The sequence below is a fragment of the Struthio camelus genome, chromosome 13 (genome assembly GCF_040807025.1).
Source record: "Struthio camelus isolate bStrCam1 chromosome 13, bStrCam1.hap1, whole genome shotgun sequence".
Classification (NCBI taxonomy): domain Eukaryota; kingdom Metazoa; phylum Chordata; class Aves; order Struthioniformes; family Struthionidae; genus Struthio; species Struthio camelus.
In genome coordinates this window covers 22,336,277-22,348,857 of record NC_090954.1, presented here as the reverse complement: position 1 = coordinate 22,348,857, position 12,581 = coordinate 22,336,277, and the positions used below count along the sequence as shown (strand labels likewise).

At 63.1% G+C, this 12,581-nt stretch overlaps 2 protein-coding genes across 2 annotated transcripts; both read left to right on the top strand.

Moving 5' to 3' along the window:
• Window positions 1–4,055: 4,055 nt before the first annotated feature.
• Window positions 4,056–6,784, top strand: LOC138069154 (protocadherin beta-4-like). The gene has a single exon (XM_068959919.1). The coding sequence runs from the start codon at window positions 4,252–4,254 to the stop codon at window positions 6,694–6,696; it is 2,445 nt and encodes an 814-aa protein (XP_068816020.1). The 5' UTR covers window positions 4,056–4,251; the 3' UTR covers window positions 6,697–6,784.
• A 1,396-nt stretch (window positions 6,785–8,180) lies between these two features.
• Window positions 8,181–11,839, top strand: LOC138069191 (protocadherin gamma-A12-like). Its single transcript, XM_068960120.1, has 2 exons — window positions 8,181–11,250; window positions 11,834–11,839. The coding sequence occupies exons 1-2, from the start codon at window positions 8,749–8,751 to the stop codon at window positions 11,837–11,839; spliced, it is 2,508 nt and encodes an 835-aa protein (XP_068816221.1). The 5' UTR covers window positions 8,181–8,748.
• Window positions 11,840–12,581: the final 742 nt, after the last annotated feature.

Genomic DNA, 12,581 nt, shown 5'->3' with positions numbered 1-12,581 from the left:
GGAAGGCCACAGGTGCAGGCAGGACTGGCTAGATGGGCTGGCTAGATAACAGGACTTTTGCTTGGAAGCTCCCACAGGCACACAGGCCGTGTGCTCAAGCAGAACAGTGTGAGAGCGTTGTTAGGGTAGACCTCGAGCTGCAGAGATTTCAGCCAAGCCCACCCCAAGGGCTTTGTGGACAGAGCAGGAGTCAGCGCCAGGGCGTGCCTGTGGGCGAGGAACCCACTCTGTTTGGTACTTCCCTTTCCTCTGCCAGCCAGGCAGAGATACAGACAAGGGGCAAGTTGAGTAAGCAGTTCAGTAAGGTTAGCAGGCACTCCTGCGTGTTACCTTCAGGAGGCAGAATTCTCCATCAACTGTTATTTGCTCTTTTGCCTGGGTAAACAAACTGCAGAACAAGCCCCTGACACATGCGCGAGCAAAGAGGGGAAACTGAGCAAAGGTGGAAAGCATTCGCAGGCCTGCCGTCAGGTGACAGAACTGACCCTGCAGATGAGAAAGAGGAGTAGTTTGGTCTTGCGAGATTTCCTACCGCTTCTCTCTTTTCCTTGCAACTAAGCAAGCACGGGGCTTTACCAACAATGATGTGGCTTACCTGAAATAGAAGCGCAAAACGGCTTTGACGAGTCTCCTTTCCAGACGGAGCATAAGTTCCATCCTGTGCACGAGGAATCTTCTTCATCGCTCCATCGCACTAATGTCTCTCTTAGTGTTTGTCCCGAGTCGGGGAATCAGACCGGAGAGAGACAGAAAACAACCCAAAAAACCACCACTCTCAGAGCGTAATATTGCTTCGAGGTCCTCTCGAGTTACGAAATCTTTGTCTGTACGAGTCTGTTGGTTTTCTTATCGTTCTAGTCCTACTTCGGTTTAATTAAGTACTGCTGGTTTCTGTATATACAGAGGGGCTGTGTGTGTGTGTGTGTGTGTATGTGTGTGTGCAGACATACGGATGAAAGGAAAAGTGCAGAGCTCGGTGAAGCGGTTAAATCCCTTGGTGGAAGAGACCTTGGAGTCCTTTGCACGTCACCGTGCTTAAGTCACGCGTTTTGGGGCTGCCTCTGGGCTGCTGCGAGCGCAGGCATCAGCTGGCGTGCAGTGGCTCAGCGCTGCTTGGGTGGAATGCTCCCAAATTCCTCGTGATTCCACTGGCATGTCCCTGTAACAGTGTGACGTAGGCCATGCCCGAAAGGCTAGCAACTGACTCCTCAAATAGGAAAGAGCAAGATGTCTTTCCTGCAAGAACTGCGGCTACTTCTCCCTTTTCCTTGCAGCTAATCACGAGGCTTTACAGCATCTGGTGTGCCTTAGGAGAAATCCAAGCGCAGACCTGCTGCGGCACGGGCACTGCGGGTGCCGCTCTTGCCCGAGGCGGAGCAGCGCCGCAGCCGCTGCCGCAGCCGCAGCCGCAGCCGCCGGAGCCTCCGGGAGAGGCGGCGAGCGGTCGGGAAGACGCTTCTCGTCTGCCCCGCGGTTCTCACCGTGCTAGAGGAGAGTCTGCGAGCAGCCAGCGCAGGCGGGGTCCGCGGCTCTCTGCGGAGAGAAAGCAGAGCACGGGGGAGATTGGCGGAGAGCAGCAGCGGCCGAAGCGGCCGCGCTGGGGTCGCTGCCGCGAGCTGGGGTGCCGGCGGGTGCCGGCGTGTGCCGGACGGGCAGGGAAGGAAGGGAAGGGGCAGGAGGACGGAGCGCAGCGCGGGCTGGGGAGAGTGGAAAGCCGGCACGGACAAAGCGGCTCGGCAGGAGCCAGGGCCGTGCTGCTGTGCGCTCGGCTGCTGCCGCTGGGCTGCCGGGCGGCGCCGGAGCGGCTGCGCTCTGCGACTCCCCGCCCGGCACGGTCGTCGCGCTCGTGAAGGTGCACGACGCGGACTCCGGCGAGAACGGGAAGGTGTGGTGCGAGCTGGAGGGCGAGGCGCCGTTCGCGATGGTGGCGTCGCCGGGCAGCTCCGACAAGGTGGTGACGGCGAGCGCGCTGGACCGGGAGCGGGCGTCCGAGCACAGCGTGACGGTGATGGCCCGCGACGGGGGCAGCCCGGCGCTCTGCAGCCGCACCGCGCTGGCGCTGGCGGTGTCGGACGTGAACGAGGAGGCGCCGGCGCTGGAGGAAAGCGCCGACAGCGGACTCGGGGCAGAACGCGTGGCTGTCGTACGAGCTGGCCAAGGCGACGGAGCCGGGGCTCTTCCGCGTGGGGCTGCACAGCGGCGAGGTGCGCACGGCGCGGGCCGTGGCGGAGCGGGACGCGGCCAGGCAGGGACTCGTCGTGCTCGTGAGGGACAGCGGCCAGCCGCCGCGCTCCTCCACCGTCACCCTCAGCCTCGCCCTGCTGGAGGGCTTTTCCGACGCCTTCCTGCAGCTTTCCCACGCTCCTGCGGGCAAACCGGAGGGCGACGGCGACGGCGACGGCGACGGCGACGAGGAGAACCTGCTAGCCCCCTACCTCGTCGCTTCCTTGTGCTCCGTCTCCTCTCTCTTCCTCTTCGCCGCCGTCGCCTTTTCGGGGGCGAAGCTCTGCAAGGGTCGACTACGAGGAAGGCGTTCACCTGCCTCTGCGCACGGTTACGCCGCTGGCGATGTCTGCAGTAGTTTTGCGGACGTGGCCGGCGCGGGCACTCTGTCGGCGGCTTACGGCTATGAAGTGTGCTTGAGCACCGGCTCGGGGAAGAGCGCGTTGCAGCGCGTTCCTGCGAGCCGTCCTCCCGAGGCCGCCTCTTCCGCAGAGCTGCGCTGAGGCGGGCAAGCACAGGGACGAGGAACTCCTGTCCCACTCCCAGCCGGCTTGTGAAGGGGAACTTAATCAGGTGAGAACAGCCCCTCCGTATGTTTAGTTCCCCGCACCTCCTCGTCCCCTCGCCCCATCACCCCTTCCTTTCTCCTCCCTCCCCCACCGCTCCCCGCCGGATACTTCTTGGAATACCATGACGCCATGGGAGGCGCGTCTACGAGTAAGCCTTCCTGGGACCGAGGGAAAGCCTGATTAGTCCCACCAGGGGAAGAGCCCTTGCCAAGTGTTTCGGGTGGAAATGCGAGGGACTGCCTCAGGCAGCCACGTTTGCACAGAGCAGCACATCCCGAGTCATCTCTCTGCGGTCCAGAGCGGTAAAAGACGTAGTGGAGTTAGCAGGCGTGGTGGGGGCATTTGGGATAAACAGCTAACTGTACGGTAATCTGTATGTTCATGCGCTTTGCTTACAGTCCCGGGGAGGGGCTTGTAACTCTCGTCCCCGGGGCAATGGTTCTCTCGGACAGGTTGGAAGAGCAGCGTAGTTCCCGTGCTTTGCCACAGGACTTTTCTTTTTCTTTCTTTTTCTTTTTCTTTCTTTTTCTTTTTCTTTTTTTCTTTTTCTTTTTCTTTTTCTTTTTCTTTTTCTTTTTCTTTTTCTTTTTCTTTTTCTTTTTCTTTTTCTTTTTCTTTTTCTTTTTCTTTTTCTTTTCCTTTTTCTTTTCCTTTTCCTTTTCCTTTTCCTTTTCCTTTTCCTTTTTCTTTTCCTTTTTCTATTTCTTTGCCTTTGCCTTTTGCTTTTGTGTTTCCTCTTTTATTTCCTCTCGCTGTCGATCGAGAGAAGACGACAGTTGCCAGCGTTGGCGTGCGCGGACCGCTGACTAGCCGCAGAGTACTCGGGAGCTGGCGTTCCGGCGTGCGTGGGCGACTACAGCGGGGGCTGCGGGCGTGAATAAGGCCCAGTGAACAAGAGAGGCGGAGGAGGAGCTCGAGACCTGCGTGCGGGGAAGGCCTTGCCGTGTAGCGGGCGCAGGCACAGGGACTCTGCAAAGGCACTGTGTGTCCCCTTTGGCTTTCCGCTCGGGACGGCAGCGGCCGGGCCGCCGACGCGGCCGCTCTGCCCCGGCTTCGCAGCGGCGGCCCTGGCGAGCGGCTCTTGCCGGCCGCGGCCGGGCTCGCCCGGCGGCGCGGCGGAGGCGAGCGCGGCGGCGCGGCCGGGCGGGAGCAGTTCCCGCCGCGGGCCGCAGGGTGGTGCTGTTGGCCAAGGCGGCGCGACGGCGGCGGCGGCGGCGCTGCGGCGGCGGCGGCGGCGAGCGGGGCGGCGGCGGCGCTGCGGCGGCGGCGGCGGCGAGCGGGGCGGCGAGCGGTGCTCCGTGCCAGGCGCTGGCGGGCCAGCTCGGCAGCCATCCGGGCCGCGTAGCGGACTCGGCGAGCAGGGGCGCCCGGCCGCAAGGCTGCGGCGGTTCCGCGCGGGAAGCTCCCCGGAGGACCGGGCAGGCGATCCGCGAGACGCAGGGTGTCTGCCGGGCCCGACATGGCGTCTGCAAGGCAAGTGCTTTGTCTCTGTGTTGTTCTCTCCGTGCCGCATGTTCGCTCCGAGCCGCTTCGCTACTCGGTCGCCGAGGAGAGGGAGAGCGGCTCCCTGGTCGCTAATGTCGCGAAGGACGTGGGGCTGGACCTGGCGCAGCTCTGGGCTCGCGAGGCCCGGCTTGTTTCGGAGGACGGCCGGCAGCATTTTCGGTTAGACCGCAGGACCGGCCGCCTGGCCGTCAGGGAGAGGATAGATCGGGAAGAGATCTGCGGCCAGTCCATCACGTGCACGCTCTCCTTTGAGTTACTGCTGGGAAACCCCCTGCAGTTCTTTCGGATCGAAGTGGCCGTAGAGGATATCAATGACCATTCGCCAGTTTTCCCGGAGGAACAAGTGACTTTAAAGATCGTGGAAATGAGCGAGCCGGGGTCCCGCTTCCCGCTGGAGGGGGCTCGGGACCTGGATGTTGGCAGCAACAGCCTGCAGGCTTACAGCATCGCTCCCGAGAACGAGTATTTCAGCGTCTCTTTCCGGAGTCAGAGTGAAGGCGACAGTTCCGTCGAATTAGTCTTGGCCAAGCCGCTGGACAGAGAGGAGCAAGCGGAGATTGGTTTCAGCCTCATTGCCACGGACGGGGGCTCTCCGCCGCGGAGCGGGACGGCCCAGATCCGCATCGTTGTCCTGGACGTAAATGACAACGCCCCTGTCTTCACGCAGGAACGGTACAGAGGCCAGGTTTTGGAAGACGCCCCGGAGGACTCCGTGGTTCTGCGCGTGGTCGCGACTGACGCGGATGTGGGAGTTAACGGGGAGATACGGTACTCGTTCAGTCAGGCGGTGGGGCACAGGCGCCCGGCGTTCAAGATCGACGCCGTGACTGGTGACATTCGTGTCACCCGGCCTCTGGATTTCGAAGCGGCGGAGAAACACGAGCTGAGCGTGCGCGCCACAGACGGCGGGGGTCTCTCGGCGCTCTGCAAGGTGGTGGTGGAGGTGGTGGATGTGAACGACAACGCGCCGGAGCTGGTGGTGAGTTCCTTCCGCAGCCCGCTCGCCGAGAGCGCGTCGCCCGGGACGGTGGTGGGCCTCTTTGTCGTTAAGGACCGGGACGCCGGGGACAACGGGAAGGTGGTCTGTTCCCTGGAAGACTCTGTGTCCCCTTTCTCCCTGAGGCCTGCCTATAAGAATTACTACGAGCTGGTGACAGCGAGCACCCTGGACCGGGAGCAGACGGCGCAGTACATCCTCGCCGTCACGGCGGCCGACGCGGGGTCCCCGGCTCTCACGACCACGCAGACCTTCACGGTGGACGTCTCCGACGTCAATGACAACGCGCCCGTGTTCAACCAGACGTCGTACACCATGTACGTGCGCGAGAACAACGACCCGGCCGCGCTCGTCGGGGCCGTCCGCGCCGCGGACGAGGACGTGGGGCCCAACTCGAAGGTGACCTATTCCCTGGCGCCGGCCCAGCCCGCGGAGCGGGCCCCGCGCTCCTACGTCTCCGTGAACTCCGAGAACGGGAACGTGTTTGTGCTGCGGCCGCTGGACTACGAGCAGGTGAGGCAGCTGGAGGTGGTGGTGAGCGCCGCCGACTCGGGCTCGCCGCCCCTCAGCGCCAACGTCACCGTCCGCATCCTGGTGGTGGACGAAAACGACAACGCGCCCGTGGTCTTGCACCCCGCGCAGGACAGCTCGCCGCCGTCCAGCGAGCTGGTGCCCACGTCGGCCGAGGCGGGCTACCTCGTCACCAAAGTGGTCGCCGTCGACGCCGACTCGGGGCAGAATTCGTGGCTCTCCTACCACCTGCTCAAGGCAACGGACCCCGGGCTGTTCGCCGTGGGGGCGCAAACCGGGGAGGTGCGGCTGAGGAGGCCGGTGGCGGAGAGGGACGCCGTGAAGCAGAAGCTGCTCGTCCTGGTGCGCGACAACGGGCGGCCGCCGCTGTCCGCCACGGCGGCGCTGGGCGCGCTCCTGCTCGACGGCTTCTCGGACGCGCACATGCCGCGCAGCGGCCTGGCCCCGGAGGACGAGGGCGGCTCCCTGACGGTGTATCTAATCGTCTCCCTGGCCCTCGTCTCGCTCCTCTTCCTCGCGTCCGCCACAGCCTTCGTCGCTTGCAAGGTGCGCAAGAGAACGGCGCCGAAAGAGGGCACCGTGCTTTACGGCCCCGGCAACTTCCAGAGCAGCCTGGCCGACGCCGCCGGGACGGCGACTCTGCCCCACGCCTACTGCTACGAGATCAGCCTCACAACGGGCTCGGGCAACAGCGAGTTCAAGTTCCTGAAGCCGGTCCTCCCCAGCCTGCCGCCGCAGCGCTGCGGCACGGAGCGGGGCGCTGCCGGGGAAGAGGATTTCCCCAGCGGCCTCACCGCCGCCGAGGAACCGCGGCCGCAGAGCGCCGGGACGCTGCCTGCGGGACAGTTCAGCAGGCTTCCCTTTGACTAGCGCTAAGTGAGCATAATCAATGGCTTGACGCTTCCCTCCTAAAGCGGCGTGGGATACCCTCACTTGGTTGCCCCTGGGTAGGGAGGGATCCGGGGTAAGAGACGCGGCAATGATTCCCCCAGAGGAAACTTGCCGTCGCAGGTAGCCTCACCAATTTCCCTCGGATGCTGAGCCACTACCGCGGTTGGCTGCCACCACCTTAAAAAAAAGAAAAGAAAAAAAGAACCACAACAAAAAAAAGAAAACAAGTTGATTGGACTTCGTCGATCAGTTGATACCGTATTTCCGTTCTTGTGTAGCCGAGTTAGTTGAAGAACGTCCTGTTACGTCCTTGTCCCAGTCGTTGTAAGGAAAGAAACTAAAATCGTGCAGCCGTATTAAATCTAAGCGGATGGATGCAAAGAAATTGCGCGAGTCGCTTCGAACTGCCGTAGTCCCCGTTAGAGCGTTTGCATTCGCTTCCGCCCCTGCCCCGCTGCCCCCGAATTCCCTTTCGGTATGCTGACTGTCCCTTAACAGTGTTCCACCCATGCTTTGAACTAAGAGTTGTAGTCCCTGCCGATCTATGAAGGCATTATTGGAATGAAGGCTGTCGGGCAGCACATATCCTGAAACCGTGGCATTGCATGGAATCGCAGTTACCGAGTGGGGGGTCTGTAAACCTTTCTTTTCCAAACCGAGTAATAAAAATAATAAAAGCACCCGAATGCCATTCCTGCGATGAACTAAAGGTGGGTTGCGGAAGCAGCTTTGGGCACATATTTCCTTCGTTCCGGCCTCTGTAGAGGACCGCAAGGCTTTCACAGGTGTGAGGGTTCTTTCGGGGGCGGGGGAGCGGGCGAGGTGGCGCCGAGCATTTTTCTTGACGCCCGGGGAGAGTGTCTGCGAAACGCCTCAGTTCAGTCACGGTGGTGGGCTGTTGGCCGCTACAGCAGCAGGGGCTCTGGGCATGCCAAGGCGCCTGGAAGCCAGTGAGGTGCGGCTGCAGAGCCCCGCTTTTGCTTCGCGACGTGCTGGAGCGACGGAGCCGTGTGAGGCTGCGGGCTCCGAGGAGAGCTGGGACTAGGATGGCCGCTGTAGGACGTTACGTGCAGCGGTGCATACGTGTGCTATTTAGAAAGGTGTCCGACGTTAAAGGCGTACAGGTTTTACTGCGGCTGCCACCTGCTCAAGTCCGGCAGCCTTTTGCTGTGTTCGTGTGCCCTAACGTAAGCGACGTGGCAGGCAGAACTGTCCGGAGGAATGAGTGAGAATGGCAGCAAAAGGCCAAGGCTCAGCTCCATAAGCCGAGGTGCGTCGCCACACCCCATCTGTTTTCTGCCTCCACCCTTCTGGAAAGGGTTTTCTTCTGGCCTTTCGTAACGTGATTCGCCCGTTGCAACAGGGCACCGCGTACTGCAGCATAGACGACGGCTGCAGAAAGCAAGGCTTGTGTTTCCCGCCCTCCTCTCCCCCGCCCCGGCCCCGGCCCCGAAGCGGCCACACTGCACCGTTATTCCAGCTCGTCTTGCCCACGTTCCTGTTGCTCCTACAAACCTTTCACATCACAGCCTACCATGCCCTTTCTCCACCGTTGCTCGAGTCTTGGAAGGTTCCTAGCAGTTGGCGGGAATCTAATATTAGCCTGCGGCATACGATGGGGCGCACACATCCCTGAATCGCGAAGCTGTGGTCTTGTGTCCCTACGCAATGCTATTGGGCATACTGACAGCCGCGACTGGCGTGTGCAGATCAGGGGGAGCGGAAAGGTGGGCAGGGTTTCTCCGTGGCAGCGCTGGAGCGCTGCAGTGATTGTCGGAGGCTGCAAGTGTCGCTGTTTGCTCACGATGAGCCGGTCGGCAGCCAGGGACCGCGAGAACAGAAGCGAGCCTGAGCGAGAGGAGCCGCCGCCGCACTGCAAGGACAGCGCAGGAAAGAGGCCGGCGGGGAAGGCGGCCGGTTCTGCTGCTGGGAGAGAAGGTTCAGCCAGGAGGAGTACGGCGAGAGCGGTGGCCCGCGGGCCCGTCTTTCGTCGGGCACCGGGCCGGCGGGCCAGTCTTCACGAGCTTTGAGATGTCGGCTGGAGAGAGGCGCTGGGGCCGGCGAGAGCGAGGGCGAGGGCGAGGGCGAGCGCTGCTGTGGTGCGCCTTGGTGGCGGCGTGGGAGCTGGCGTGGGGGCAGCTCCGCTACTCGGTGCCCGAGGAGATGCAGAAGGGCTCTTTCGTGGGCGACGTGGCCAAGGACCTGGGGCTGGAGCCGGCGGCGCTGCGCGCCCGCGGCGCCCGCATCGTCGACAAAGGTAGGCGGCAGTATTTCGCTCTGCATGACAGGACCGGCCATTTGGTGACGGCGGAAAGGATAGACAGAGAGCAGGTGTGCCGGCTGGTGGAGAAATGCGTGCTGCGCTGTGAGGTGATCGCGGCGGGCGAAATGAAGGTTTATGCGATCGAGGTGGAAATCAGAGACGTTAACGACAACGCGCCCAGCTTCCGAGAGGCAGAAACGGAGCTGAAAGTGAGCGAGACCACAGCCCCGGGGTCGCGGTTTCCCCTGGCTGAGGCTCAGGACCCGGACAGCGGGAGGAATGCCCTGCAGCGCTACGAGCTGAGCGGCGACGAGCACTTCGGTCTGGCCGTGCAGACGGGACCGAATGGGGAGAAACAGCCCGAGCTGGTGCTGGCGAAGGCGCTGGACCGGGAGGAAGGCGCGTTTCACGAGCTGGTGCTGAGGGCTGAGGACGGCGGGGAGCCGGCGCGGACGGGCACGGCGCGGATCCGCGTGGTGGTGCTGGACGCGAACGACAACGCGCCGGTGTTCAGCCAGGCGGTGTACACGGTGCGCGTGCGGGAGGACGTGCCCGTGGGCTCCGCCCTGGTCACCGTCAGAGCCACCGATGCCGACGACGGCCTGAACGGAGAGGTGAAATACTCACTGAAGAAAGTCACAGAGAAGGCATCGCAGATGTTCCAGCTGGACCATGAGACGGGAGGGATCACCCTGGTGAGGAGCCTGGACTTCGAGGAAGGCGACTCGTACGAGCTGGGGGTGCAGGCGACGGACGGCGGGGGCCTTTCCGATAGGGCGAAGGTCGTGATCGCGGTGACGGACGTGAACGACAACGCGCCCGAACTGACAGTCACGTCGTCGCGGAGCGCGGTGTCCGAGGACTCTGCGGTGGGGACGATGGTGGCCCTGCTGCACGTGCAGGACCGGGACTCGGGGGCGAACGGGGAGGTGAGGCTGTCGCTGGGCGCGGGGCTGCCGTTCCGGCTGCGGAGCTCGCTGGGCAGCTACTACAGCGTGGTGACGGCGCGGGAGCTGGACCGGGAGGAGGTGTCGGAGTACAACGTGACGGTGCGGGCGACGGACGGCGGGTCGCCGGCGCTGTGGAGCAGCGCGGTGCTGCCGCTGCGGGTGCTGGACGTGAACGACAACGCGCCGGTGTTCGGCGAGGCGCGCTACAGCGCCTGGCTGCCCGAGAACAACGGCAAGGGCGCGCTGGTGCTGAGGGTGCGGGCGGCGGACGCGGACTGGGGGCAGAACGGGCGCGTGCGGTACCGGCTGTGCGAGGGGCAGGTGCGGGGCGCGCCGCTCTCGTCCTACGTGTCGGTGCACGCGGAGACGGGCGCGCTGTACGCGCTGCGCTCCTTCGACTACGAGGAGGTGCGCGAGGTGGGGCTGTGGGTGCGGGCGGAGGACGGGGGCGCGCCGGCGCTGAGCAGCAACGTGTCGGTGCGGCTCTTCATCGTGGACGAGAACGACAACGCGCCGCAGGTGCTGTACCCGGCGGCGGCGGCGGCGGCGGGCGCGGGCGCGGGCGCGGGCGCGGGCTGGTCGGGCGTGGAGCTGGCGCCGCGGTCGGCGGAGCCCGGGACGCTGGTGGCCAAGGTGGTGGCGGTGGACGCGGACTCGGGGCAGAACGCGTGGCTGTCGTACGAGCTGGCCAAGGCGACGGAGCCGGGGCTCTTCCGCGTGGGGCTGCACAGCGGCGAGGTGCGCACGGCGCGGCTGCCGGTGGCGCGCGACGCGCCGCGGCAGCGGCTGGTGGTGGTGGTGAAGGACCACGGGCAGCCGGCGCTGTCGGCCACGGCCACGCTGCACGTGGTGCTGGCCGAGAGCGTGGCGGAGCTGCTGTCGGAGCTGAGCGGCGCGGCGGCGCCGGGCGAGCCGGCCGGCAGCCTGACGCGCTGGCTGGTGCTGGCCGTGGCGGCCGTGGCGTGCCTCTTCCTCGCCTTCCTGCTGGCGCTGCTGGCGCTGCGCCTGCGCCGCTGGCGCCGCTCGCGGCTGCTGGCCGCGGGCAGCGGGGCCTCGCGCGCCGCCCCGGCCTCGCCCTTCGTGGGCATCGACGGCGTCCGCGCCTTCCTCCACTCCTACTCGCACGAGCTCTCGCTCACCGCCGACTCGCGCAAGAGCCAGCGCCGCTGCCCGGGCGCCAGCGGCTCCAACACCCTGCCGGCCCCGCCGCCGCCCGACAAACGCGCGCCGCTGCTGCCCGAAGAGCCCGCCGGCGCCGGCGCCGGCAGCGGCAGCGACAGCGGCAGCGACAGCGGCAGCGACAGCGGAGACGCCCTCCCGGTGAGTGCCTCTGACGAGACTTTCGCTCTCTACGAAAAGCTTCACTGCCTGCCTGCTCTAGGCTTCTCTAGCCCCGGCCTTTCCTGCCTGTACGGGGAGGAGGGCGGGCGGTGGCTTTGCAAGTGGAGGCGTAGCTCAGGGTACCGGCACGTTGCTGTTCAGTGCGTCTTGCCGAGGGGAAGCACATGCGCATTTTGTTTCTGGTTTGTTTCGGGTTGGTTGGTTTGTTCTGCGGTGTTTTGCGAGTGGTTGTGGAATGTGGGAACGTGAGCGTGCCTCTGCGTTCACGACTATTTTTTGCTGGGGGAAGAGGTGCCAAGCTTAGGCTAGGAGAAGGGCCGCGTGTCTGGGAAATGGCACGCGTCCGTAAAGGAGGATCGAACACGCTGTGAAGGTTTAGAGACGAGAGCATCTGCTGAAGGACGCAGGGTGTGTGGCTTGCTGCATTGCCCTTCTCTCTTGCTTACTACATCAAGCAAACAGTTGTGCTATCACGCGGTATCCGTTCGGTAATGTTAGTATAGTATCTTGCGTGTTGCCTTGAGTGCCCGGTTGTCTCAGTCAACGTTATTTGTTCCTGTAGCTGTAAGTAGGGGCTAATTAGGTGAAGGTATAATTCAGCTGTTCCTGTGAATGTTGGTTTTGGGGAAGAGATGGAAACTTCCGTTAGTAGTAGCTCTTCCGGCTTCTTAAGGGCCTGTGCTTTAGAAGGATGAGGCTGTCTTTAAGCAGAGACGTGGATGACCCAGCTTTTTACCCTAGCTTTACCATCGTTTACCTGCTTTAGAACCTTCACGCTTCTTCCTACTAGCAAGTTGGGCAGAGGAATGTCTGCACAGGTCGGTGCTGTGATCCTGATGCATGCCCAGCTGGTGCTCGAGTGACATTTATTTACAAAGTATGAGGCAACCAAAGGCAACCACGGCAGCTGTGAAAGGTTTGAGATGAGACTCGGGGTGGGGGGGGGGCTGGGGCTCGTGTGAGGGGCTATTGGGGAGGGGAGGGGGGGAGAACACATGAGATGCGCTTCGTTCATTTTGAGCGTTTTAATGCTGCCCGATTAAAAATGGAGATGAACGTATGTCTTTGGGGTTTGGGGATATTCTGGGTAGTAACAGGGTAGTACGTCTGGTCAGTCCGGTTACTTTGGTTAGTCCGGGCTCCAAAACGGCCCTGTTGCTGCTTCAGCGCTTTCATTTCTTGTTGGCAGATGCGTTTTAGGCAAATGGAAGAACTCCGTTTGTGTAGGCGCAGGGCCGGTGAAAGAGTTTGCTGCAGTGTCAAAGGCCCGTTTGTCTAAGTTGGCATGTTTGGCGCACAGTTGTCATGCT